This window comes from Camelus bactrianus, chromosome 5, assembly GCF_048773025.1.
Source record: "Camelus bactrianus isolate YW-2024 breed Bactrian camel chromosome 5, ASM4877302v1, whole genome shotgun sequence".
NCBI lineage: Eukaryota > Metazoa > Chordata > Mammalia > Artiodactyla > Camelidae > Camelus > Camelus bactrianus.
This window is the reverse complement of record NC_133543.1, coordinates 35,764,898-35,789,950: the sequence shown is the minus strand read 5'-3', so window position 1 is coordinate 35,789,950 and position 25,053 is coordinate 35,764,898. Positions and strand designations below refer to the sequence as shown.

At 45.3% G+C, this 25,053-nt stretch overlaps 1 protein-coding gene across 1 annotated transcript in view; it reads right to left on the bottom strand.

Moving 5' to 3' along the window:
- KIF5C (kinesin family member 5C) overlaps window positions 1-25,053 on the bottom strand; it is a 145,774-nt gene that overhangs the window by 78,397 nt on the left and 42,324 nt on the right. Inside the window, exons 2-7 of the mRNA XM_010950260.3 lie at window positions 19,907-19,997; window positions 12,743-12,816; window positions 5,357-5,461; window positions 1,349-1,397; window positions 1,027-1,082; window positions 262-349 (exon numbers count right to left, since the gene is read on the bottom strand). Coding sequence (XP_010948562.1) covers window positions 262-349; window positions 1,027-1,082; window positions 1,349-1,397; window positions 5,357-5,461; window positions 12,743-12,816; window positions 19,907-19,997 — 463 coding nt within the window. The remainder of the gene's footprint in view (window positions 1-261; window positions 350-1,026; window positions 1,083-1,348; window positions 1,398-5,356; window positions 5,462-12,742; window positions 12,817-19,906; window positions 19,998-25,053) is intronic.

Here is a 25,053-nt window from a genome sequence, read left to right as displayed (position 1 = left end):
CAAGCTTATGCTGTTACCAGGGCCCAGTGAGTGTCACCCAACTGTTCCAAGAGTCCCCTGGACAGCTGAAGTCACCATGTCCCACGACCTGTGCAGGCACACTGGGACTGTGCACACCCTCGTGTCGGGGTGTGGGTCACAGCTTTACAACTGCCTTTTGGTGCACTGTTCCCCTTGGAACACATTAGCCCCACCCGACCTGGCTGGTAGGCAGATGTCTGTGCCCTAAGTTAGAGGGGAGGAGACACAGCCCATGCTTACTTGTTACAGCCACGTGGCGGTTTGCTTTGCCTTCATCTATCACATCCATGACTTCCTCGGGGCTTGACACGAACCGCTCGGTGCACCCCTGCAAGACAGTCAGGTCAGGTTCGCCACCGAAAAACTGAAAAGTGACAAGACTTTGAAACAGCTGAACATCTCCCTGTTTCTCTTCCAGAGATGCCCATCGAGAGAAAGGCTGCAAGGTCGATCCAACGACTTTTCCTCCTCGCTCAGGGCTTGAATTTCACATTAAAAAGAAGTCTGAGCAAACGCTAGGAAGCCCAGAAGTAAATCGTACAAGAAATGCCAGATTTTAAGTACATATCCATACTCAACAGCTGTGGAGAAAATAAAGAAGAAAAACCAATGATAGAAAAAGAAACGGATGAAATCTTGCCTTGCTTTTCATTCTAGCCACCAGCTTTAATGAGATGCTGAAATTCTAGACACAATGCTGTGATGGGCTTCCCCTAGCTGCGAAGAATAAACAACTGTGCTTGATACCAAAGCCTCTTTAAATGTGAGTAATAGGCATCTGTCCACTTCTGCGGTTCTTAGCTCCTGTGATTAGACATCTGTGACAGCTTTACACAGATTCGACTGAAGAAACTAAACATTCATTTTTGAACCAGATGAATGTTAAATATTAGGAACATGGTTAAGTATCTACATGCACTTTATTGGTAATTGGGCATCTTATGCAATAATTATGACAGAGATTGGAGAGAAATCAATGCATCATTGATCAAGTTTTCCTCATACCTTTACGTACGGGACTCTGTTTTTATCTTCGTGAACAGCCAAGTTTGTCTTGGATACTACAGAGATGATAATGATGACATGCAAAGAAGAAAACAAAAGTTAAGACCTTACGTTGGAGGAAAAATAGAAATTGTTACAGAAGATAGGCAAAGCTAATCTCTTTGCAATAACTGAAGTTTAAGCTTTGGCTGAGAGTAAGCAGAGAGCCTGAAGGCAATGGAACATCTCTATAAATTCCTGAAGCAGAAGTGCTGTACATCATTTCAACCTCCCTGGACTTTAGTCACAGAACAAATAAAGGACAAGAATTCAGGTTACTCACCATCCAGTAAGTCCCTGATTTTGTCCAAGTAGATCTCAAAATAGGAAACCTGATTAAAAACAAATTGATTTTGAAACAGAAATGCCACGCTGCATTTCAAAAACATCAGTATTAGAACTTGTAAAAGCTTTTTGTCACGCTACGAAGAGGAAGAAGGGGGCCACCAAGGGAAGATTCAGAGCCCTAGAGGGCAGGGCTCCGGCCAGCGCCCTGTAGTCCTCTGCTTCATGCTTGTCAGCTTGCTCTATGGGTCCCTGCCCAGGGGCCACTCTCCACCTCCACATCACAGCTCCCTGCTGCTCCACTAGGCGTTATTTACATCCTGTGTTAGACAGCCTCACAGGAGGACCCTACCTCTTCACCTTAGAGGAGCACCAAGCAAATTTCTAGGTACAACAGCAGCTGGAATAGTACACGTCCTTTGCAAGTAACTGTCAAAAGCCAGTAGGTCTCAGTAGGCACGATACTGACAGCCCCATCAGGCCAGGCAGGGAGCAGGTCCCAAACATCCACATGAAGAAAGGGGGGGGGGGGGTGAGGCCAGTTTGCTTGGAACTACGGAACAGTACCGGGGAGAGAGCTGATAATACAGGTTAGTTTGGGGAAGTCCAGGAAGGATTTGAATAAAATGTAATTTAATAAAAGACAATTAGACCATGGGAAGGAAAGAAAGCCTTCCAATTAATTATTCTCAAACCTCAGTCCCAGCACTGCCTTTATCAGCATCTCCCACAGCGTTTGTTTACATTGTGAACTCCACTGCAATCGTCCTGAATCAGAATCTCCGAGAAAAGGAGTTAGGAATCGGTTTCTAAACTCCCCAGGTGACTTTTATCTTAATCTCAGGCTGACATCTGAGAACAACTTTAACTAGATCTGTGACCTTGCAGATTTAATTCGCAAGTAACCAAGGCCCTCAGCCTCAATGCTCCTATCTGTCAGAGGAAGCCGCTAGACTTGATGATGTCAAAAATCCCCGCTAGGATTCTGAACTCTGTCTACATCTGCTTTCTGCCGACCAACTTTTCTCTCCCTCACGTTCAAGGGGTTTTAAAAATCTAAACAGAGCATTGGACAAAAAAGGTATTTAAAAAGTTGTAAAAAGTAAAGTTGGGATGTAACTCTGCAGGTGAAATCTCACCCCCACATCCCAGCTCTGGACCAGCCCCACCTCTAGGTAAGCAGAAGGGGAGCATCACTAACTCAGCACCAGTCCCAACCCAGCTCAGCCCTGGTTCAGTATCTTTTGTCTGTGTCTCCGCCTGGAACCTCCTGACTCCCTTGTTTCCCTGAGATCTGGGGTCCCGGCTCCAAACCCTGGACTCTGTAGCTGAGCGTCCTCTCCCTAACAACCTCCGCCTCTAGAACTTCAGTCAAACTGCCCTGACGCTGAGCCTCTCTGTTGTAGACACATCTACCTGACCTTCGAAAGACCCACCGCTCTGGAAGCCTCTCCCTGTGGCCAAAATCTTAGGGTCTATTTGGCCTCTAACCTAAGACATCTCTAACCCAGCTCTGCTGCAGCCAACTCAACCCTGGTTCCAACCCATTCTGTGTACTTCAGAACTGTCTGATTTTCATTAAGACTTTTCTGTTATCTTTGAGATCTTAAACATGTGCCCTTATCTCCATGGGTTACAGGGAAAATTAAATGCATCTGACAAGCAGTTGTGAACTAGGTATTAGCAAATCTGGCGATTAGAATCCTGTTTACATTTAATACAGAAAAAGAACTCTGACTTAGTAACTTCCTTTTACCATAGCAGATAGTGGCTGCTTTTAATTTTGTTATTTTTGTTACCTCCAATACTCTGTAAGACCAGATAGAAGAAAAATAAATAAGCATTGTTTGGCACAAGGAAAAGCATGTCGAAAATAACGTTTAAATCCTCTGTGGGACTCACTTTAAGGAACAGATTTTCAATATTGCCTTAATCAAGCCTCTTTTTCTTGATGCAACCTGTCACTACTCAGTTCAAAATATGAAGTAGTCAATAGATAACCTGCCCACTTAGGATTATTAGTTATAAAACAAGAGAGCATGACTACAAATGCGGAACAGGGACGTGGACTGCAAAATTCAGCCCTAGATATGAGTGTTGTTCCTTCTCTCCTCCCCCTTCATGCCAGGGCTGTCTTTATCTTAATAAGATTCTAATACGAGACCCTATTTGGAGGGCAATAATTGGTTTAACATCTTACTCCAGGATTATCCCATAAGAACCCTACAGTGGTTTAAGGTATTTAAATGCAAACAGCCTTAAAGATGCACTAAGCTCCTAAATCTTGATCCCATCAAAGCCACAAGCTTCTGTATCCTCAGATAGAAAGAACTCTGGCGAGGATGAGAAGCTGGTTTTAGCTAACAAAGGGAGCTGGCAGGAAAAAGATTTGCCAGATGTACTTTCTAATTGGGCAAACAGCTGTTACCTTGTTTTTATATAATTTGGGGAGGGTACACAGCAGAAATAAGTAAAGGTGTAAATTTAATACAGTGGAACAGGTACTGCATGTGGGGTTGGTCACATCAAGAGTCAAATCTCAACTCTGCCAACGACTTGTTATGTCACTCGGGCCATCTGGCTCTACATCTTTGAACTTCAGTTTCCTCATCTCCAAAATGATGGGCCTGGACACTTGGGTCCCAGCCTTCAGGGATGATCAGCCTTTTGGTTGATGTGCTCAGCTCCAAGTCTTCTTAGAGCTGCCCCTTTCTCCCCACCCTCCACCCTTATCAACCCCATCCTCAGTCTCTGTGGTGGGGGCTCCACCAGCCACATGCATTCTGGACACAGCTAATTGGAGCTGAGGGGTTGCCTACTAGAGGCGGGGCCCATGGGCCCCTTCCCAGGGAGATTTGGAATTTGAAACAAGGGAATGTGGAGCAGGAGCTGCCATGTTGCAAGATGGTCTGGAACAAGAGAAGAAATAAAGCAAGAGGGTAAAAATGCAGGGACTATAACAGGGTGGTTTCTTTAGGGGTGGTAATGAAAATGTTCTGGAATTAAATAGTGATCATGGTGTACAATTTTGAAATATATTAAAACCCATCAAATTAAATACTTCAAAAAGGTGAATTTTATTGTATGTGAACTATATCTCAATTTTTTTTTAAGTTAAAAAGAAAAAAAATAGGAAAAGCAGGGCTTGGATTTCTTGTTTCTCCACAACCCCCCGCCCCGATGCCTACTGTCAGATTCTGGATCTTTTAACAACTTCCTCTATTTGCTTACACAAGTGGCCTTCAGTCACTCACAAACAAAGGAGTGCTGATGAATATCCCCCTGCTACCAAATGTTATGAATTAACAGCCATGGTTAAGACAAATTTCTCTTTTGATTCAAATTTAAGCCAGAACATAGGTTCTGGGTTTTTTTTTTTTAAATAAACAAACAAACAAACAAAAAACAAGGAGGAGAAGAATTCTCTTTCCCAATACTTTTCAGAGCATGCTTTTCAAAACTAGTCTGTCAGACTCCACGGTGGAGAGGGGGTGGGGGGGATATACCCACAGTCAAGTACGCTGGGAAACGTAATATACTACATGCCCCCTTTCAGAACTGCATTACACCGTAGAGTATTTAAGCTTGTGCTAAATTTAACATTGTTCAACAAAGCATTTTCCCAGCTTCTCTGGCCACATAAGCCTTTTCCGTGGTAGCCCACCTAGGGGTAATACGAGGGGCTGTGTTCCATGGAACACACTTTGGGAAATGTTGTCCTCACTTGATCATGGACACATGCCTGTCATATCTGCAGAGATCCACAGGGTAAAGGGTAGGACTGAGGCAACTGTCAAGATGATGCCAACCTAAGAAGGGTTTTTACTTTATCTCAATATCTCCTCAGCATCAGCCTGAGTCATGAAATAAGGATGGCTCTGCTTACCACAGGAATGGCCTTTAAAATGGGTAAAATCATCTTCTATGTGTATGTAAAAAGAGGAAAGCAAAGAAACATGACTTGGGGCTCAGCTGCTTCTCTTGGGACTCAATCGATAGCACATACCTTGATGTGAAACTCCAGGTTTTCGTCCATGGAGTAGATATGGTCAAAGATGTCATGCGCAATCCTTGGGATGATGCCCATGAGCTGCGGGTCGTGGAGCTTCCCCTAGTGAGTGAAAGACACAAACACGGGCAGCTACAGGGTGCTGGGCAGCGAGGGAGAGAGAGAAGGGACCAGACCTGGGGCTCTGAAACAGCACTGCCTGCTCCCTGATGATCCCTGTGACACGCCGACAGACCAACAGTTAGCGGGACAACTCAGCCCCGCAGGGGAGAGCGTGTTCTGTGGGGTCCTGAGGTCTACCCATACCCCTCCTGCGGCCACCCAGGGCAGCAGACCAGCGTGCACGCGGATGAGCGTGTGGGGAGGAAGGAGGCTCGGAAGGAGAGCAGAAGGAATGAGGTTACATGTGTCACTGTAACATACTCAATGTGGGCTTTGTTTTGGAATTTTTACAAACCGACCAGAACCTACAAATCCAGGTTAATCTGCTTTAATGAAATCACCTTGAGAGCTGACAGACGTTGTTTCATTCATGTCATCACTGCTCAGAAATTTCTAAGAACCTGATTCCGGAAATACCTTCAGGAGCACTTTACAAACCAATCAAGAAAATCCATTTTATCAATTTCTTTTTAAAACCTGTAATTTCCAGCCTGAATTGTTCCAAATAATTTTGGGCTGTTTCTAACATGTAAATCGGCTTATAAAATATTCTCTTATTATGTTTTCCCCCTTTTTCCACTTCTATTCATTTTACCTAAGGTAAGGATGGACAGATGAATATTTCAGAATTGGCCGCCTCAGAAGACTTTCAAAAAGATGCACCATAGGACCTGAAAGCAATTCCTAAAGAAGAGTTCTAGAAGGGCTTAAGGCACAGGCTTAGCAAGGACCTCAGTGCAAAATTCCCAGAGAGCCTTCTCTACCCCACGTGCAAAGGGACACTTAAGTTCTGTTATATGTTAAACAGCCCATCAGTGCACACACAGTCTGCACGTCTGCAGTGATCGCCAGCAACTGCATTCCCAGAGAGTCACTCATGCTTTTCAGAAGTTGTAAAACTCTGGGAAGAAATGGAAGTAAAAGAAAACACAAAAGCAGGGGGAGGGTATAGCTCAAGTGGTAGAGCGCATGGTTAGCATGCATGAGGTCCTGGGTTCAATCCCCAGTACCTCCTCCAAGAATAAATAAACCTAATTACTTCCCCCACCAAAAAAGAAAACAAAACAAAACAAAAAAAAAAAAAAAGAAGAAGAAAACACAAAAGCCAGTTTGCTCTTAAGTCTAACGGGGAAGCCCCACAGCGTTTACAATGTTGACTCAAATATCCTTGCTCCAAATCTGCCTGGTACCTGGAAGATCTGCTTTGTTTTCCTCAATCACATTCTCTTTTTCTATCAGAGGGTCACTACTTAGTGCATCTCTGGCAGGTTGACTTTTAAGTCCGCATTAGAGGTACCAAAAGCAAGAAGTCACGCGAGCCCCGGCACTAACTACAGGCCACACTGCACTTTACGTTCTGGCTCCTTCACACCTGATTCCTGACCCTCCACCCTGTTCAAAGAAGAGGAAAGCTGAATTCAGACACATCCGGCCTCTGGCAAAGCTCTCTGGTGGAGCCCTGGGAAAGCGGGCACGCTCCTGGAATGCCTCTCTGCTAAGAATCCTAAATCATGTGATGTGTTTACGTTGGTTTTCAGCCTAACTGTGCACTCCCAGCAGGCGGGGTGGCCAAAGCCTTTGTGCTCCCTCCCACTGCTTATGACACTTGGCACGGTGTCTACTGCATAGAATTACTGTACGCTTCAAATTAAACAGCATGGATAATTTATTGTGCTCAGCGACAATAAATGTTTGCATTATATTTTTCATCTAGTAACACATTCTCGCTAAGCAGTTGTTGAGGTTTACTTGACCTGAAGAGTCTGAAAATACATTTCTACCCCAGGCCATTAATATATATATCTTACGAAAACAAAACCAAATGACTGAGATGTCACTTCTCTGAGGCCATTACAAACATACAACAAATCAAATACTGGGCCCCATATGCTCTGGACAGTGGAAATTGCTGGCAGAAAAGGTACTTACCCTGAAAACTACAGATCTCTGTCTTGTCAAATACTGTGACACCATGCGGCCAACTTGCCTCAGTCCAAATAGTGTATCCCCTCCCCTGCACGCCCAGAGCTCTTTAATAATTCATCATAATCCTTTAGCTTCTCCTCAGTGGCCCACAGCCAAAGAATGATTGATAATCCAAAAATCGTTTATAACTGACTCAAATCTGTTTCCCTAGATGCTTCCCCTTTCAACAGATTCATTGATTCCTGGCTCATACAAGTGTTGACGTCCTTTGTTTGTCTTTGTCAGAGTAAGAACCAAGGCAGGACCCAGATGAGTCTGGACACTCCCCATTTTGCCTCCTTGAAGACTCTACCCAAAACTCACATGAGAAGGAGCACGCGTTCACGTGGAGGAGGGACAATAATACCCCCATCCCCACTGAGACAGCGGCGCCCAAACCTCCACAGGCTTAGAGGCTGGGATGATCATTCCAGTTCATAAGCCCAAGAGTGGCGGGGCCTGTGTGCTCAGTAAGCTGAGGCTGTCAACACAATCTTTGTGTGTGCTGTGGGGTGTAGATGTGTGTGGTGAGCGTGGTGTTAATGTACATGGTGTGAGGTGTGTGTGTGTGATGTTGGTTGATTTGTGTGTGTTCACATATATGATGTGGGTGGGTGTGATGTATGTGGTGTGGAGGTGTGTCATGTGGGGGTGTCTGTGGTGCTGATATATGTACTGTGTGTGGTGTGGATGTATATGGGTGTGGTGGGGTGTGTATATTTGTAGTATCTGTGGTATTTGCAGTGTGTAGGTGTGTGGGTTGTGTAGGTGTGAGGGGTGCTGATGTGTGTGGTGTGAGCGTATGTGGAGGTATGCGGTGTGTGTACAAAACAGCACTGTTCCACAGAGGTCTTCACTGCTTCTCTGCCATTTGCTTTGCAAATGAAACCCACGTGTACACACACAATGAACAGTCACCTCAGACGAGAAAAGGTGGTAAAGAAGCAAAGAGCCATAGGACCTCAGAGAACAGAAAGTCCCGTCCTGCTGGGGTGACCTGGGATGGCTTCCTTGAGAGACACCAAACCTGAGGGCTGAGTAAGACTGAGGACAAAGAGGACGTAGGCAGAGGAGATGAGATGGGGGTAATAAATACAACGAAGGTAGGAACTGAGAACCAGCACTGCCCATTTAGAGAGCAAAGGCAAGCTGAGTTGGCTGGAGGGTCAGAGAGGGACTTGAGTAGCAAAGGAAGGTACTGCTCCATCGTCTTGTTTCTCCCAGAAAGCAGGAAGAAGAGACGTTTTAATACTTGCATCCTGTATAATCCTCTTCAAAAACTTTCCCCACTCCTGGAGGTAGCCTTCTCGGAGCACGTGTGAAAGCAGAAACCAGACCCAGGCCATTGGCCACGGAACAAGACTCCCTTTGTTCTGGCCCCAGCGGCCTCCTCAGCCTCCCAAGAAGGACAGTTTCCTGAAACACTCACAATGGGCGAGCAGAGGGCCGGCAGCGCAAAAGCGCCAGTGCACTCAGACAGGCTCATTAAAAACCACTTGGCTGCCCCGGGGCGGCAGGGCAGCCTGCACCGTTCCAAGGCCTCCAGGTGTCCCTCTGGGCAGAAGGAAAAGCAGCGTGTCTCCATCCACCTAAATCAGCGTGCAGAAGGGGACCCCAAAGTGAGGCCCGGGGAGCGCCGACCACACGAGCCCAGCTCAGCGCACAAAGGGCCCTACCGAGCTTAGCACCAACACTGCCAAGGGTTTCTATCTGCGCTGAAAATCCGCCTTAAATGCGCCATCTTCAGAAGCTAATCTTTCCAATTTTCTGTAGGCTTATCTGTTTGTTCCCCTCCATGGAAGGTAATGGAATCACCACTGGATGTCAGACCCAAAATGAGGGGGATTAAAATGAAAAACAGCTTTGAAATGTGACAGCTCTGTCCATTCAGGGAGTTAACATCCCCTTCCAAAAAGCCTTTAAAAGATCACAATGTGTAATGCTGAATACACAAAACCCCTCTTTCAGATGACGAGAGCCCTGTGGGGGTTTTTTGGTTGGTTGGTTGGTTGGTTGGTTGGTTGGTTTTTAATGTAATTGCAGCCCAGGGTCCTAGTTATCCTTGTCTCCTACAGTCTCTAGACTTGAGCTTGGGGCTCTTTCTATCCTGGGTTTTCCTCTGAAAATCTCCCCTACAGAGAGATTCTGCAACCACCGTGCAGAAAGACCAGATGAAGTGTGCGCAGGGGGTGGTGAGAAAGTGCTGAGAAAGGACTCACATCCACCCCACTCCTCCCTCCCGTGGGCGTGAGCGTGTTCTCTTCCCAAGTCCCAATAAAGAAGAGTACCTCATTGCTATCAACCTTCTAAAACTGACAGGAAAGGTGACAGAATGTAGGCAACTGCGAGAGTGGCCTGCACAGAATTTGATCCCGTTAGGTCCCCGTGAGTCCCTCTGCAGCCCCAGCACTGCTCCAGGCATCGTGGGGTTTACCCGGTGAGTCACGGAGGGTATGAGATCCTCTCGTTTAATAAGATGTCTCCAATTTTAGTTTGAGAGCTGGCATGCCTCTCTGCCATCTCTTCACACCCACCTATCCCTGCCACACACACACAACACAAAAGACTTTACTCTGGGGACAGGTCTCTCCTATGATGGTTTACAATTTAAATTTCTGACATTTAGCAAATGCCTTCTATTTCCCAAAGATGAATTAACCCCAAAGCTTAAAAGATCACTCTTGTAAGCAGTCTGTAAGATTTGAGGGGATTTTAAGTATTCCAATTTTTTGTATTGTACATTGTTTGGTAATTTTCCAAAAAACTAGAAAACAATTCCCTCATTTGAAGCCATCTCTCAATTGTCCCCTCTCTCTCTCTCCCTCTGTTTCTCCCTGATGCCTTATGGTCTAAGAAGGAGTCTTTGTCCATGGCTACTGGAGCGGATGGAACTTAGGAAATGTATCACTGTAGACTTTTTAGCACCTAAAAGTGAGACAGGGACAGGGTACAACCATGAAAAGAATGACACAGCCATTGAGAAAGGCAGGATAGGACAAAAACTGGTTAGAACCTACTAGGCCCAAGATGGCAGAAGATTCGACTTCCAGTAGACCTTGAACTTCATTACACATTAGCTGCTATATGACACACCCACATGTGCCATGACAGTTCCAAGGCTGGCCATAAAAGGCCAAAAAGTGAGTGGTGGCCCAACCCCTGGAAATCCCCACTCCTTCCCCAAAACAGTTGGAATAATCCTCCCACCTGTTAGCATACGTGATTACCCAGCCCATAAAAACTAGCCACCCCTGCACCCCAGGGCCACTCTTACTTTCCAACTTGAGCCCAGCTCCTGAGGTCTCTTTTGCCATCTGAGATGGCCCACACTCTGTCTATGGAGTGTGTATCTCCCTGAATAAGTCTGCTTTCACTCTACTTTAGTTCTCTCTTGAATTCTTTCCTGCACGAAGCCAAGGACCCTCACCTGGTGGAGCATGTCCTAGGAACGCATCCAAGACCTGGGGAATGACCATCATCTCATGCGCCATTTTCCTGCAGCAGAAGGTTGAGGGTCTGGGGCCCAGGGGGAGAGGCAGGTGAGGGGCTGAGCAGGAGCATGAGGACACTGGTGCCCGTGCTTCCAACGAGCACTGCAGTAGGATGTGAGAAGCAGAGAAGAGAGAGCGAGAGGCTCAGGTGTCCGGGAACAGTCCTGCCCCGTCTAGAAGAGGTGGCAAATGAACCTCGTGCATGCTCTCAGCCACTCTGTCTCCAGCAAAATGGCGAAAGCGAGTCAACACAACAGGAATGAGATCCCACAGAGAGGTACCCCGCACTTGAAATCGGTGTGAACAGAACACCAGAGCCCTGTAGATTTCAGCCTCGTGCCTTTGAAATCTCTTCGTCAATAGGAATGATTCATAAGCTAAACCGATTCTGCAGCAGCCGTCTCAGTAGCATTCCCAAGAGGGGACCGTAAATGAGAAACCTCAGCTTGAAGGATTAAGGGTTCATCTTACCCTGCTGCTTGGAAGCTGAATTCCCCAAACTTCCTCTGTGTAGTTTCTTGTAATAACCACTCTTCACCTCTCCTCACCTCTCAGGTGAGCCCAGCTTTTAGAAGAATTATCCAGCCCCAAAGGCAATTTAGGAGTCGAATCCATGGCAAAAAAGGAAAAGGGGGCCAATTTTGTCTGCAGGCATGCCTTGTCTGCAAGACAGCCTGGAGCCACAGAGCTCCGCTGCCAACAATTTGTGCTGGGGTCACACCCTCAGGTGCACAGGTATGTAAGTTTCCGAGGAAAGATGCTGAACATTCACTTATGATGTGCGTGGAGTGAACTAGAAGACACTGGAGAGCCCAGCCCCACACACGTGGGTCAGCCAGGGCCACCGCGAGGCTCTCATTTCACAAATATTTTATCAAAGCCCTCCAAGACGACAGCCACTGTCCCACACACTAGCTATGTGAATAAAACGGTGAACAAGACAATGGAGCCCCCTGCTCTGGCGAAGACAACATTTTATATTACAGTGAAATTTCACCCGGAGTTGTCAGATCTTCAGAATTTTCAACCAAAGTGGGAAACTTAGCATTGTTTGAAATCATCCCATTTTAAACATTGTCTGTAATTTTAAAACAAACAAACAAACAAACAAATACTGTGCAGGTCAAAGAAAAAGATGTCTGTGGGCTGAATTTGGTTCACAAGCCAACGTCCTTCAATTTCTGACCTACCATTTTTTGTTTGTTCAGAAGAGACTCACCTCCCCAGAGGCTCTTCCGAGAGTGAATGACTTCCACAACAGACTTCCTCAGTAAGATGGAGGCTACAGTCCATAAGGCTACTCACACCACTGTTCAGCTGATTGATGATTATTTTAAATAGAATTTATGATGATTATTTTGACAAAACTACCAACAAAGGATTTTTTTAAATACTGAACTCCTGAAATTTTATCATTCACCACTGTTTTTTTAATTTTTTAATTTTTATTTTTTGCTGGGGGGGGAGGTAATTAGGTTTACTTATTTGTTTATTCGTTGATTTATTTTTAATGGAGGTACTGGGGATTGAACCCAGGATGTCATGCATGCTAAGCACGCACTCTACCACTGAGCTATACCTTCACCCCACATTCACTACTATTGTTAAAACACCTCAAAGACACAGTGAATTGTGACACAAACATAACCATCCCTTTAACAATCTTTATTATCCAATCAAAAAGCCACAGACGCCTGATTTTGCTGGAAGCACAGGTCTGTTCAGTCATCTCAGAGACCAACATCACAGCACACTGCAATCTTACCTCCATGGTGTGTGTTTTTCCTGATGAGGTCTGTCCATATGCAAAAATCGTCCCATTATAACCTTCAAGGACATCTGAAAGCAATAAACAAAAATTAAAATTAACTCATTACTCTGACTGCATGCCAGTGCCAGTTGCCTGTTTTAAAATTACATTTTCCAAATGGCCCATCTCATTTTTCACACAAATGATCTATTTCCACTCCATTTGCATTCTAAGTAGAATTGTGAGATAAAAGCAGAAACGACGGCCTCCACTGCTCCACAAACAAACAGAAACGGACTCCCAGGCCTCCAGGACTGTTAAAGAAGGAGGCAGACACAGCTTCTACCAGTAACATCAACACTGAGACGGGTACCGGGCAGTGCATTTTCTTTTTAGTAGAAAGATACCTGAGTTTTCATCTCTACGGTGATCTCTTGAGATCAGTTGAGAAAGAAAAAAAAGAAAAAAGAAAAAAAATTATCATGCCCTGAGTCTCTGGAGTGAGGTGTAGAACAGAATTTCTCTCCTGAAGATCTAATTCGGGTCAGTTTAAACCCTGGCCCAGGCGTGCTCCTTGGGGAGGTTTCCTGAGAAGGAAGCCCACACCAGAGCCCCTTCAGAACAGAACGAGTCCAGAGCTGGGTAGCGGACGGGGCCCCAGTCTGTAAACTGAGACACATTGTGACAATCCAGTCTGCCCGGAAACCTGGGGCCCTGTCTCAAACTTAACGCCTCTGTTTTTGCAGTGACCATGCCAGCAAGTGACCCCGGCCCACGAGCATCGGAATTCCTTCCAATTACACAGCGAGCACACTGTGCCAAACCCGTCACTGCAGACTGCTTCCTTCTCACGCAGGGACGAGGCGGGGCAAAGGTTGCTACAGAAAAACCAAGATTATCTGTGGGAATTCTTTCAAAGCGGCAGAGGCGATTAAAATATATTTAGGGCTCGATCTTCCACCATCCACTTAAACATCACCGAAAGAGGAATGATGCATAATTAATATCCTTGACTCCACATCTTTACATAAAGGGAGGAAGGCTTCATTCCTGAAAGCACGGAGGGGCGGGGAGAGGAGCCCCACACAGAGGTGTTCTCTTCAGGGACAGGTACAAAAATAAAAATCAAGCCAGGCGATCAGTTCCATCTATTTCAGGCTCTGATTAGGTTGGTTTATTGCTTTTTTTTTTTAATTGAATATAGTCAGTTACAATGTGTTCACTTCTGGTATACAGCATAGTGTCCCAGTCATACATATGGGTTTTTTTATTTTTCTGGTCTCTCTGAATTTTACGATGCCAGTTAGTTTTTGTTGTTTCGTTCAGTCTTCTAAAAACATTTTTAATATACATTTTACTGATCTGAGGTTTGGAGTGTGAATTGGGATCAGAAAAGAAAGCGGGATTTTCCTTCAGGAAGCTAAAAAAAGAAAAGTGGTAGGATTTTTTTTTAAATCCTAGCAGCCCTCATGAGTTTGCGTCAAGCTATATATATTGAGAAAGAGAGAGAATGTTCACACATATCCGACTTCTGGTAATGGTTTCCCTGGTAACAGAGGAAGCAAAGACTTGAAGACTACAGTGTAAGGGTTGGAGGTTCAAGCTTCAGTCTTCATGAAAATGTCAACTTGCTCAGAGAAGATTCCTCAGGCCTGAAAACAGTGGCCCGAGTGGGGAGGGTCTACACAACCATAAAAGAGACATGTTTTCAGGGACCCAAAGAGAGAGGTCCCCACCCTTTGGATGCTGTTCTAACATTCTACATTCATTGCACAAACAACTCCAGACAATTGGAATGCCATCCACAATCACAGTGCTAAAGCTTTTATTTATTAGAAATTAAACATCTCCCCCCAACACTGAAAGAGCTTCCTTATCTTAAGCCCCTGCAGAGGAGGCTCACTGGGACCCATTAGCTCAGGGGTTAGAACAGGAGTAAGGAAGCCAAGGCCAAGGGTCCAGCTCCTTCTGCTCATCACAGCCGTCGGCCATCCTACAAGTCTGCCTGCACACAGGGGCAATTCTGAGCAACCCACCCCACCCTGAAGAAACCTCAGCTCAGAGCCCAGCGCTGCTGACCGGAGAGAACCCAGCACACGCTTCTCTGCCAGGAAGCCATGGGGCCAGGGCATCTGAATTCGGCGCGGTAGATGCCCCCAGGCTCAGTCCACCCCTCTAAATGCACCCTCACTAAGAGAACGCACAATCCTAACTCCTGGTTAGTCACCGCTCACCACACTCGCGAGGGTTAAGGACTGGGGCACATACATGAAAACAAGAGCTCATGGACAGCATCACCAGTCTGTGTGTCGAGGCCGTCAGGCACGTGAGACTCTACTTGGAGAACCCCTGTTTGTTGCTGCTATTTCAACACCGCAGGCAATTACATTGTTTTTTTTTTTTCCCCAAGAAAGTGAAGACCCATAAAAGCCCATTAGAACAAACTCCACTTGGCCTTTAGAGTGTTCACAATCATGTTACAATTAATTTGTTGATGGAGAACTTACCTCCAGTGTTCAAGGTTGAACACAGCTAATGTTGCCCTCTATCAACTCGATTCTGAATCAGAAGGTAATTTAAAAAAAAACAAAAAACCTCTTTGAACCCAGTGTTCTCTACTTTTCTTTCAAACTCCAGGGTTTGGAGTAGGGGAGTGGGGATTTGTCTGATAGGTCTACATTTGATTAGAGTGGGGAAGAGAGGCCAGGAGGGGAAGTGCTGCACAAAAGTGCATCTGGGGCTGGACCACTGAGATGCCGGGAGACGGAGGATGCCCAGGGGCCCACCAAGGACAGAAGGACGAGAGAACAGGCCTGTGCTCGGCACCGCGGAGCCGCGTGACACCCGCCCTCCGCCTCTGCAGAAGCCGTCCACAGAAAGGCACTTTCATCACGTTGAATGACGGGTCCTGGGCCCGAGGAAAGCATTTGTTTCAGAGTCTCCGCCAGAACAGACTATCTGCTTCTATACCCCAGCCACGGAGCCCAGGGCCCAGCCCAGCCGCACAGAACCTTTCTTTGTGATGGGGTCTGGCGTGATGTGACCTCAGCTCGCACCACACAGCCAGTGGTGCCCCACAAACACCACACACATGCACCCAGAGGCCAAGCAAACCCCAAAGAGAAAGTCCACAGTGGGTGGGAGGAGCTCTGTCATCTCCCAAGAGGAGGGAGGAGAGGAGTGAGATTCTTGAAAATACTTTCTGCCTCCTGTTGCAGCCTTCAGAAGCTAAGCCTTCCATCCTAGGTTTGACCAGTTCCAAGTCCAGGTCTTGCTAGAGTAGCAGAGCTGGATCCACTGTCAAGTAAGGCTCTGGGGCAGATGTAATCCGACCTGCACATCAGTGTGCCTGAGGGTGCTGTTGCAGCCTGCCAGCAACTCTCCAGGGGAAATGGCGGCCTGCGAGTGGCACCAGCCTCTGGCGATAGAGGCTGACAACTCCTCCCTGGTTGGAACCCCAAGGCTCTGGCCAGCTGAGCACACTACCAAGCAGGCCATGCCTGGAGAGGGCAGAGGCGGTCCTGCTGAACACCAGTGGCCGATCAGAGCAGCCACTGGGCCCAGGCGAGGACGTACTGCGTCTTCACAGTGGAAGCGTGTCTCACTGTTGGCAGACAGCCAGGGCCACCCTGCGGCTCTGGAATCCAGTCTCCATTCTCTCCCCTTCCCCACCTCCATTCCCACCCCTGCCTTTTTGCAATGTTTACTTAATAGTCCACATGGCCTGATGGAAAAGGTACAACTCATAAAATAAGCATCAAATGCTCATTACGGGCTCACCAGAAAAGTGGGGGCAGGAAAGTACAGAAAATTCAAGTCAGACAAACTCAGGTTCAAGTCCCAGCCTCCCTACTCCTGACGTGACCTGGCCAACTTACTTCGCCTCAGTTTCCTCTCTAGTACAAGGGGAATAATGCTGCTCACACCTCATAAAGCTGTAAAGATTTAAAATGCAACAACATATGTAAAACACATAGAGGGTACCTGACAACAGTAGCTAAATAAATATATTTCCTCTTAAGAGTCATATATGATGTAATAATAAAATAGATGTGATAATAGCCTAAGCTTAAAACTCTTCAGTGGGTCCACATTGCCTACAGGAGGAAACCCATCAATTTCTGCCAAACTCTGATCCAGCCTAACTTTTTAAGTCTCATCCCCATGCACCCTGTACCACTCTAAGCTGTTCATATGATTCCGGTCTTTATGCTTGTGTTTTGCTATTCCTTCTGCTTGTACAGCCCTGCACACTCTTCAGTCCTCAGAACCCAACCTGTCCAAGAAGCCTTCCTTAATTCTCCAATCCTCCTCCCCACCCACCGAAATCAGCAGTTTCAGGTGACTTTCTTCTGCGCTCGCATAGCATTTTTAAAGCACAAAACCCCCATGTGTATAATTACGCGTGCCTCTGCCTCCTCCCCGATTCTCAAAGATTCTCAGAGTCTTATGTATCCCGGTGACTCCAGTCCCTAGCAGTGCTTACCACGTAGTAAATGCTTAATACATGCATAAAAATATGAAAGAAAGAAACAACCAAATGAATGAAATTTAAGGAAATTAGAACTGGAAAACAAGAGACCGTCTTCTCTAGCACTGGATGGTCTACATGCAGTTAATCTGGATGGCAAATGTGAGGAGTGGCTTTTGCAGACTCGGACACAATTACTCACATTTCAACAACAGTGCCCAGTAACCGTGGTTTTTAATTCCTAGGGCTTCCACAGGGACCTTCCTACTCACCATGCCGGTGGTCACTAACCCTATAACCCCTTCTAGAAGAAATGCAGGAGATTCTACACACTCTTCCAGACATTTTGAAAAACATACTAGATAAAGATGGGAGCGTGGGACATGCCAGGGCTCTGCAATCAAATCATATCAAATGCTCGACAATTTTTTTTTAAACCCAGTGAAGTTGAAGGAAACGCGAAGACTGAGAGAATAAAGCTGTCCAGTTAAAAGGAGTCTTCCTGATCTCAAAAACATTAAGGGTTTAGATAGACTTGAAAGGAAAAGCTCACCAGTCTGTTACATTACCATGAATCACAGACACTGTGGGGACCTCTAGAAGTCATTTGATTCAATTTTTGGCCTCTCGGAAAAAAAGACCCCCACTGCACCACCTTCCAGGCTTGATTCAAATAGAGCTTCTCATGGCCAGAGACACCTCAGCTGTACCTGGTCACTTATTCCAAGCAGTTCTTTCTTATATACCTACATTTTATCTTGCTGATGCAGAAATACACAGCCATTTTCCCTCACACTTGCCTCAGCAGATATTTTAAAAAATTAAATCAGGTCCTCATCATCCCCCTGACAGTTTCCTGTCAAGGCAAAATGAGGTAGTCTTTATCGCTGCAAAATAAGTATGTTTGTGTTGTATTTATGGTGCCCAAAAAATGTCTGTTTATCATATCACAATAACGTCATCAGAGCCTAATTTTATTCCAAATAGTTTTCTTTGTGGCTCACTGTATAATTGAGCCTCAAGTTATCCACAGTTAGGGTGTCCACAAGAACCCCCCAGGGGCTGCCCATTTCTGACTTTTCATGTTATAGAAAAATCCAGACACTGAAAGGGACCCAAACTTCTCTAGTAAATAAAAACTCAAAGATTATTATTATTGTTTGTTAATCACAGGATTTTTAAAAAATGGAGTGCATCTATCTCCAATTATAACGTCCACTTAGAGAGAGAGGGTGAGTATGTATTTAAATGACCCCCATGCTTAGCACAGTACGTGGTAAGTACTATTTGGTTCTGATAAAGAAGGAGGAGAGAAAAAGTAGGAAATCCTGGCTTGTATGTGATGATTTTTATTACTTAAATAAAACCATGAGTCTGATAATAAAGGGGAAGGAGGTGTGACCAGGAGCAAACCAGAACGATACACTCCAGAAAGAAAGAGAAAATAGATTTAGACAGAAAAAGAAGCAAAAGAGCAGAAGTAGTGAGAAGATAAAAATTAGCACCAGATACAGACTCATAATATCAATTCAAAAGGAGCTCATGTTCAGGCATATTTTTTTGTCTTCAGTTTTCTATAATAAACTTACTGTGAAGACCTTCGAATGTAAGTGATGTCTGCAACTAGAATGTGAATAACCATACACCTCAGCAAGGAACAGCACGTACTGACGGGCGCCTCCCACACAGGTGGCCAGGGTCAGAATTAATCTAACAGATGTACCCACGGCTGATTTTCATGCATTTCAAAGAGTGAGGTTAGTCATCTCAGCCTCTAAAAGCAAGCAGATCTGATATGGCAAGGTGTTGGGGAGGGGGGTTGTTTTCATTTTTACTCTTTAAATCTAGTGCTGCCTGTAAAGGCAGCAGCATCAAGACCTTTGAAGGCACAACTCTGAAGGTGGCATTCAAATCTGAAAGCAAGGACTGGATGACAACCAGCAAAGCAGCAGGAGATGCCCCTCAGCTCTGTCCAGATGGCGAGCGCCCCAAAGGCAGGCTTCGTCCTGACCCCGATTTGAAAAGGCGAGATAGAGCAACGTGTAAACGGCTTCATCTCCCTGCTGTTATTTTGACACAAATCCTTCTGGGCCAAGGCCAGTCCCAGAGAACAGGACTGATCTCTAAGGCACAAATTTAGGCTTCAGGCTACCTGTGTGGAAGAACAAATGTCAGGCTCTGGGCAGGATGCTTGGAAGTGGGCTAGATGAGAGGGGTGCTGTGTAGCCAGAGCAACTCAGTAACCGGCAAGGTAACATGCCCTCAGGGTGCTGCAGAAGATTCCTGGGTGCTTCTTTCTGAAGAGACAGACTCACAAAATAAACCAAACAAAAACATACAGCTGGAGCATCAGAGTATTTACTTGTCTCCTGAGGAGGTACCACACCTGCAGCAGCATTTTAAAACCATCACAGAAATGGTGTGACCATGGCTTACCTGGCTTTTAAGCTTCTGGGTGATACAGCAACTCTGCCCAAAAGGTGGCAAAAGAAATAAAGAAATCTCCTTGGAAAAGAGGTACTGAGGGGTTAAATAACTTGCCTGACTGACATAGAGCAAATCAGGGCCAGAGCTCAGTTATAATTCAGTGTTTCCAATTAGCAGGCTTCTGCTTACGGTCAAGGTACATTGATTCCTAGGCTGCAAATATCACTTAAGTTTTCAATTACTCTGAGAGGCCCAGGAGGAAATAAAGAAATAGCACTTACCTTTGACAATCTGCTTCGCACACGCATTGTAAACCTGCTCTTGGGTCGTGCTGGGAGGCAGCACTCGGTCGAAGACATACGGCTTTCCTTGCTGAAAACAAAAGACCAAAGAAAGAAAAAGGCGGAGAAAACACATTAGACATTTAGGGGCAAAAAAAGCACTAATTTTAGCAGTTAGACCATAGGCACCAAATCACCAACCCTACTCTGTAAGGCTGTTCCTCTCCAAGACTAGGGGAATTTTACAGCGTGAACCACACCTACATGGTGTGTGCATGTGTCGTGTGTGGAGAATCTGAGAGGAGGAAAAAATGTGTTTTTTTTTTTCTTTTCATTAGAAGCACTTTTTCTGGTGAGAGGTAGGTTGACACTTCATTCATTTAAACAAATATTTAGTTATCGAGAGCTTCTTCGGAGCCAGGCAGAGACCAGATGCTAACCAAATCAGACAACAGTCCCTCCTTGAGAGCATTCAGTCCAGTGTGACAGGTAGCTAATAACAAGAAAGCAAACACACAGGAAAATGCAACAGGCCCAAGTATAAAGTCACAGGACAGAGGGCATGAGAGAGGCAAAAGAAGGCCCCGTGAAGAAGGACCAGTTAAGTGGATCTTTAAAGGACCAGACAGGTTGGGCACATGAAGAACAAGAAAGAATATTCCAGGCAAAAGGAGGAGCAGACAGGAAAGGGCCTGGGTGCTCAAGAAACTAGAGGGTGTAGAAGAGGAGACAAGAAAGGAAATGGGGAGGCGGTCCCTGCAGGACACTCAGCCACGGTAATGTGCAGAATTTTTCTCAATGGCAGAGGCCGCGATCAGATTTAAGAAGCTGCTCTTAATAGAAAGATAGCATTGCTTTGTATCCCAGATTATTCTAGTGTTTTCTTCACATGCATAAGTGATGCCTTAACTGGGTGGGGACTTTAGAGGTAAAGGGGGACCTCGGTCTAGTAAATCAAGTGCTTTCCTCCCAGTGTGGGCTCTTGGGATGTCTGACGCTGGACCACTGGGGATTTGCGGAGGTAACTGTCATCGGGGAGGGAGAGGTTCTGCTGTTGTGCTGCCACAGTGACTCCCGCCGCTCAACGCTCAACAGCAGCTCCTGGGCGTTTACGTGCCAGGCACCGCGCTGAGCACTGGGACCGGGGTGGGGAGGACAGAGGCAGCCTCGTCCCGGGCAGAGCCCCCCATCACACACCTCCTCCCCACCAATGCTGCCCGGGCAGCCCTTCATCCCCACTTTCCCCAAGCGCAGAAGAGAGGACAGGACAAGAGAAGGGAGGAAAGAGGAGGACCCGGAGCCTCCTTCACTCCCACCTCGCATCTCCTCCACGTGGCTCTGGACACCAGGAACCACCCAAGGACTGACACCTCGGAAGGATAACCGCCCATGGGGGATCCAAGGACAAGGCTTGTTACATCCTATAAGCGTCACACAAAGGGAAGCACACAGCTGTCAGACTGACTTCACGTCTCACTCACGACCGTGGCCAAGTTGCACGTTGGTAAGGTCCTGTGCGTTAGGGCGAGGCTCGCGCTTCAGTCTTTGAAAATATGATTGTGCGAACCAGATAAATGAGCCACCTGCAGTGTGGTTCTCAGAAAAACATGGAGAATTTTGAGATATCATCAAATTTTGTTTTTATACAAAGCAGCAGAACCAGCCATTACATTAAAATTATGGAAAGGAATTATTTCCTGATGTTTTGTTCCCAGCAAGTCTCATTCAATCCGTGAACCAGGTATTTGGCTGAATAACCAAGAGAATATTCCTCACCATAATCTATTCCCAACGATCGGCCCACTACGTTCTTATTATTAGCTTTATCTATTTGTAAAATTCAACTAAATGTCATCAGGGTAAAAGGTCAGAATAAACATTTACAGAGTTTCCTTTGTCATCAACTAACCTTCTGGAAAGAAAACGCAGCTTCGCTTCATTTAAAAGAAATCCATTATTTCTCCAAACTTGCTGAGAATCACCAAAATAAACCCTGTTTACAGCATGATCCTGCTTAGGTTTTGGAGAAAATGCACTTGACACGGCAGAGGAAATGACCTATGAAATTAGAGTAAATGGTACAAAAAATAGGGCTCCCCAATTTTGCTCTTTAAGATGTTTGTTGGAATGCATTAAACTTTCACCTTAAGAGAGGTAGAAAGCAAGAAATCTCTACTCTTCATTTAACTAACATCACATTTATCAAGTAACAAAGCATAATACAATTTTCCATAAGCTGAAGTTAACTCCCAAATAGAAACTGTCTTTGAGAAACATAAAATTCAGAAAGTGATTTGTTATGAGACTCATCCTGTCAAGATTAGAACATAAATTAGTTAAAAAGTAAGCATTTTAATGGGTCTTTTCCTGCACTGAGTTAGTCATAGGTTTTTATCTTAGGTGAAGCTTGAATTCCTGGAATTAGAATTTAGAGTTAGAAAGTAGTTACTGATTATTTTCAAGAACTGACCTGCGGCATTGCTGTGCCAGCTGTATATACAACTGCCATCAGGCAACAACAAGAAACCAATCAGTCTCTGCTCTTTTGGCAATGGTAAGAAGGTCTCACAAACACCGGTCAAGACTTCAGCAGAGAGACCCCCACAAGGAGACAAGAGTCTCACTGTTTCTGATCCCACTCTGCCTGAGGGTTTCTGGGGGCAGTTACTGGGCCCAGCGTGTTCCAGTTATCACTAGGTTTGCAGCTGCAGAATAAATTTTTGGATTTACATTTTAATATGGGTGCTGGGTGCTAACACTGGAAACTGAGTGACAAGGTCACCATTTACTCCTCCTGGAGATACTTTCCTTTCCAGGCATCTATTCAGCACATGATCCTCCAAGAACTCTCTGGCTACTCTGTGTTCTCTGCTGACGTCTCCTCCAGACTTCTAAATGACAGCATGTCCCGGATCCAGACCTCAGCCTCCTCTCTGTCTACATTCTTGACCTTCATATAATTCAATTGAAAATTTCAGCCTTCAAATCTCATTTAAGCTCCAGATTGCATACTGGACATTTCCACTTGGATGTCTGTTAACCATTTCAAACTTAACTGGCCAAAAAAGAACCACCAAGCCCTCTACATCTGAGGAAGAATTGCATCACCAATCACCTAGCTACTCAGGCCAAATCAGTGTGTCCCACAGATTCCGCATCCAAAATATATCCCAAACTCTATCACATCTCACCACCTATGTCATATGACCTCAGTCCAAGCCATCATCATTTCTCATCAAGACAACAGCTATAGCCCCCTGACTGGCCTCCCTGCCTCCATTCTTGTTCCTAACAATCCGATTTCCACTTAGCAGCCAGAGTGAGCTTTCTAGAACTATAAATCAAATGATATTTTCTCCCTTAAAAACTTCCAAAGGCTCCTATTATACTCAGACTAGACCCTCTTCAACCTCAGCTCCCTGCATTCTCCTCCATCTTACTACAGTGTAGTCCACTGGACTTCCTTCTCTTACCATGCCTAGTCCTCAGCTCAGAGCCTTTGCTCGTAACTCTTCCTTCTTCTTGGAATTCTCTCACTGCTCATCTTCACCTGGCTCACCACAAATCTTCATTGGCTGTCTCTTTATCACTCTCTGGATGTCAACTCCAATTTCTCCTCTTTTGAGGGCTTCCATGACCCTAACGAATGTAGCCCCCTCAACCTTGGCATCACATCACCCTATTTGGTTTGCTCCATAGCAATTACTATGTGACCCATCCTCAACCAATCAAATGGACCACTACAATGAAAGCCTCTAACCAGCTAAGCCAGAAGCCATATAAATGCCAAGACCTAATTGCACATTATGCAAACCTGCTGCAATTTATGAAAGGAATCTGGATGGGACACACACTCCACATCCATTACTACTGAAAATGAAGCTACCCAGCTTTGCCATGAATGCCTCTAGCAGAGCAGGGCTAATTGCATGGGAGCACTGTAGCTAAATAACTTACTAGGATCACATACAAAATTAACAGTAGATGGTTCTTATATTTTTACAGTTAAAATTTAAAAAAAAATCAAACCACCAGAACTCTTATCAAGTCGTTGAGAGCAAAGTGTCTGTGAACCATATGGCCTGTCTATGAATACATTTCTTCCTCAGCCTGGAAGGAATATTACTCTGGGAGACAGAGGAAAGCAAAAGACCCACTTAAAGATTTAGAAAATGGGCACCAGGAGGGATGTTAAGGAAACTGAAATTAATTATACCCAAGAAGAGATAATCAAGAGGTAATCTAATAACAATCTCTAAGATCAACCAAGGGTTGTGACCAAAGGGAGCCAGTGACTTAAATAATTTTTCTTCTATTTTTACTAAGAAAGAAAAAAAAAGAAAAGAAGAAAATAAAAAGACAAGCTTCCCCAGCAAGATTTTAAACTCATTCTGTGGAATTACCTTCAGACACTGAGGAGTATTAGGAAGAGGAACTGATTACTGAGAACAAACACTAACTCTCCGTCTCGGGTGTTCGTGTGACTTCATTCCTCAAAGCACAGAAGGTGACAAGTTCTTCCTGTGCTAGCCACCTTCCCACTGCTGTCCACCAACACTATCACCAACTACTGTGATCCGAATCCTTTTATATTTTATGTCATTTAATTCTCACAGTAACTCCATGAGGGAGGTATGGTCATCCCCATTTCACCAACTGGAAAACTCATGTGCCCGGTCACATTATCAGCTCTCTTACTTTGGAGAAATAACTTTAAGTTTTTGATTTCGAGTGTTCTTCCCTTACACCATGCTGTTATCCTAAGCAGCTAATGATCTACTGGAAAAGTAGGAGACACGGAACAGCAAACGCTGGGACTAACATGAAAGATTGAAATAAAGATCAGTGAGGCCGCAAAAGACAGCCCTACTATAGTTTACAGGAGTCAAGACAGTGTGAACCATGAAGATGGGACTGACATGAACCAAATGAGGAAGGAAAGGCTTATGACCAGGGAAGAAGGGCAAGACTGGCAAGAAGCATGGTGGGCATGCACATGGCGAGCCTTCCTTGCAACAGAAGGAATTAAAAACAAGCAAAGCCCTACCAGAGGCGAGGAAAAGACAGATGTGAAAAGATGGTGTTATTAAGAAAAAATCTAGAATTTTTCAGAACCAAAAAATCCTTCAAGGCCATCCAAACCCAAA